Consider the following 300-nt stretch of genomic DNA (forward strand, 5'->3'; position numbering starts at 1 on the left):
AAAACGTTCTTCCGTCTGTTTATTGAAATTTTCCATTACTTTTTTCATTTCCGGATCATTATAATAATTGGCAGGTGAATATAATTCACATTCGCATAATAGCCTAGTAGTTGGCGTGTAATGTGGTTTGCTGTATGGAGTTTTTTTGTGGGTATTTACCTATAAAAAATATATCATATTTATTTTTGTTATAATTAGTTGTTTATGATGGTATATATTTGTTGTAAATATGTATATTGTATATTTACATAAATAATAAAACTTCACATATATATTTTATTATTATTATTATTTCATGTA

At 23.7% G+C, this 300-nt stretch overlaps 1 protein-coding gene across 1 annotated transcript; it reads right to left on the reverse strand.

The window, feature by feature from the left end:
* Positions 1-159, reverse strand: PRSY57_0027700 (rifin; the record flags this gene model as incomplete). Its single annotated transcript, XM_020114334.1, has 1 exon — positions 1-159. A coding segment is annotated over one exon (159 nt), but the record flags the coding sequence as incomplete, so codon positions are not given.
* Positions 160-300: the final 141 nt, after the last annotated feature.

The sequence above is a fragment of the Plasmodium reichenowi genome, assembly GCF_001601855.1.
Source record: "Plasmodium reichenowi strain SY57 chromosome Unknown, whole genome shotgun sequence".
Lineage (NCBI taxonomy): Eukaryota > Apicomplexa > Aconoidasida > Haemosporida > Plasmodiidae > Plasmodium > Plasmodium reichenowi.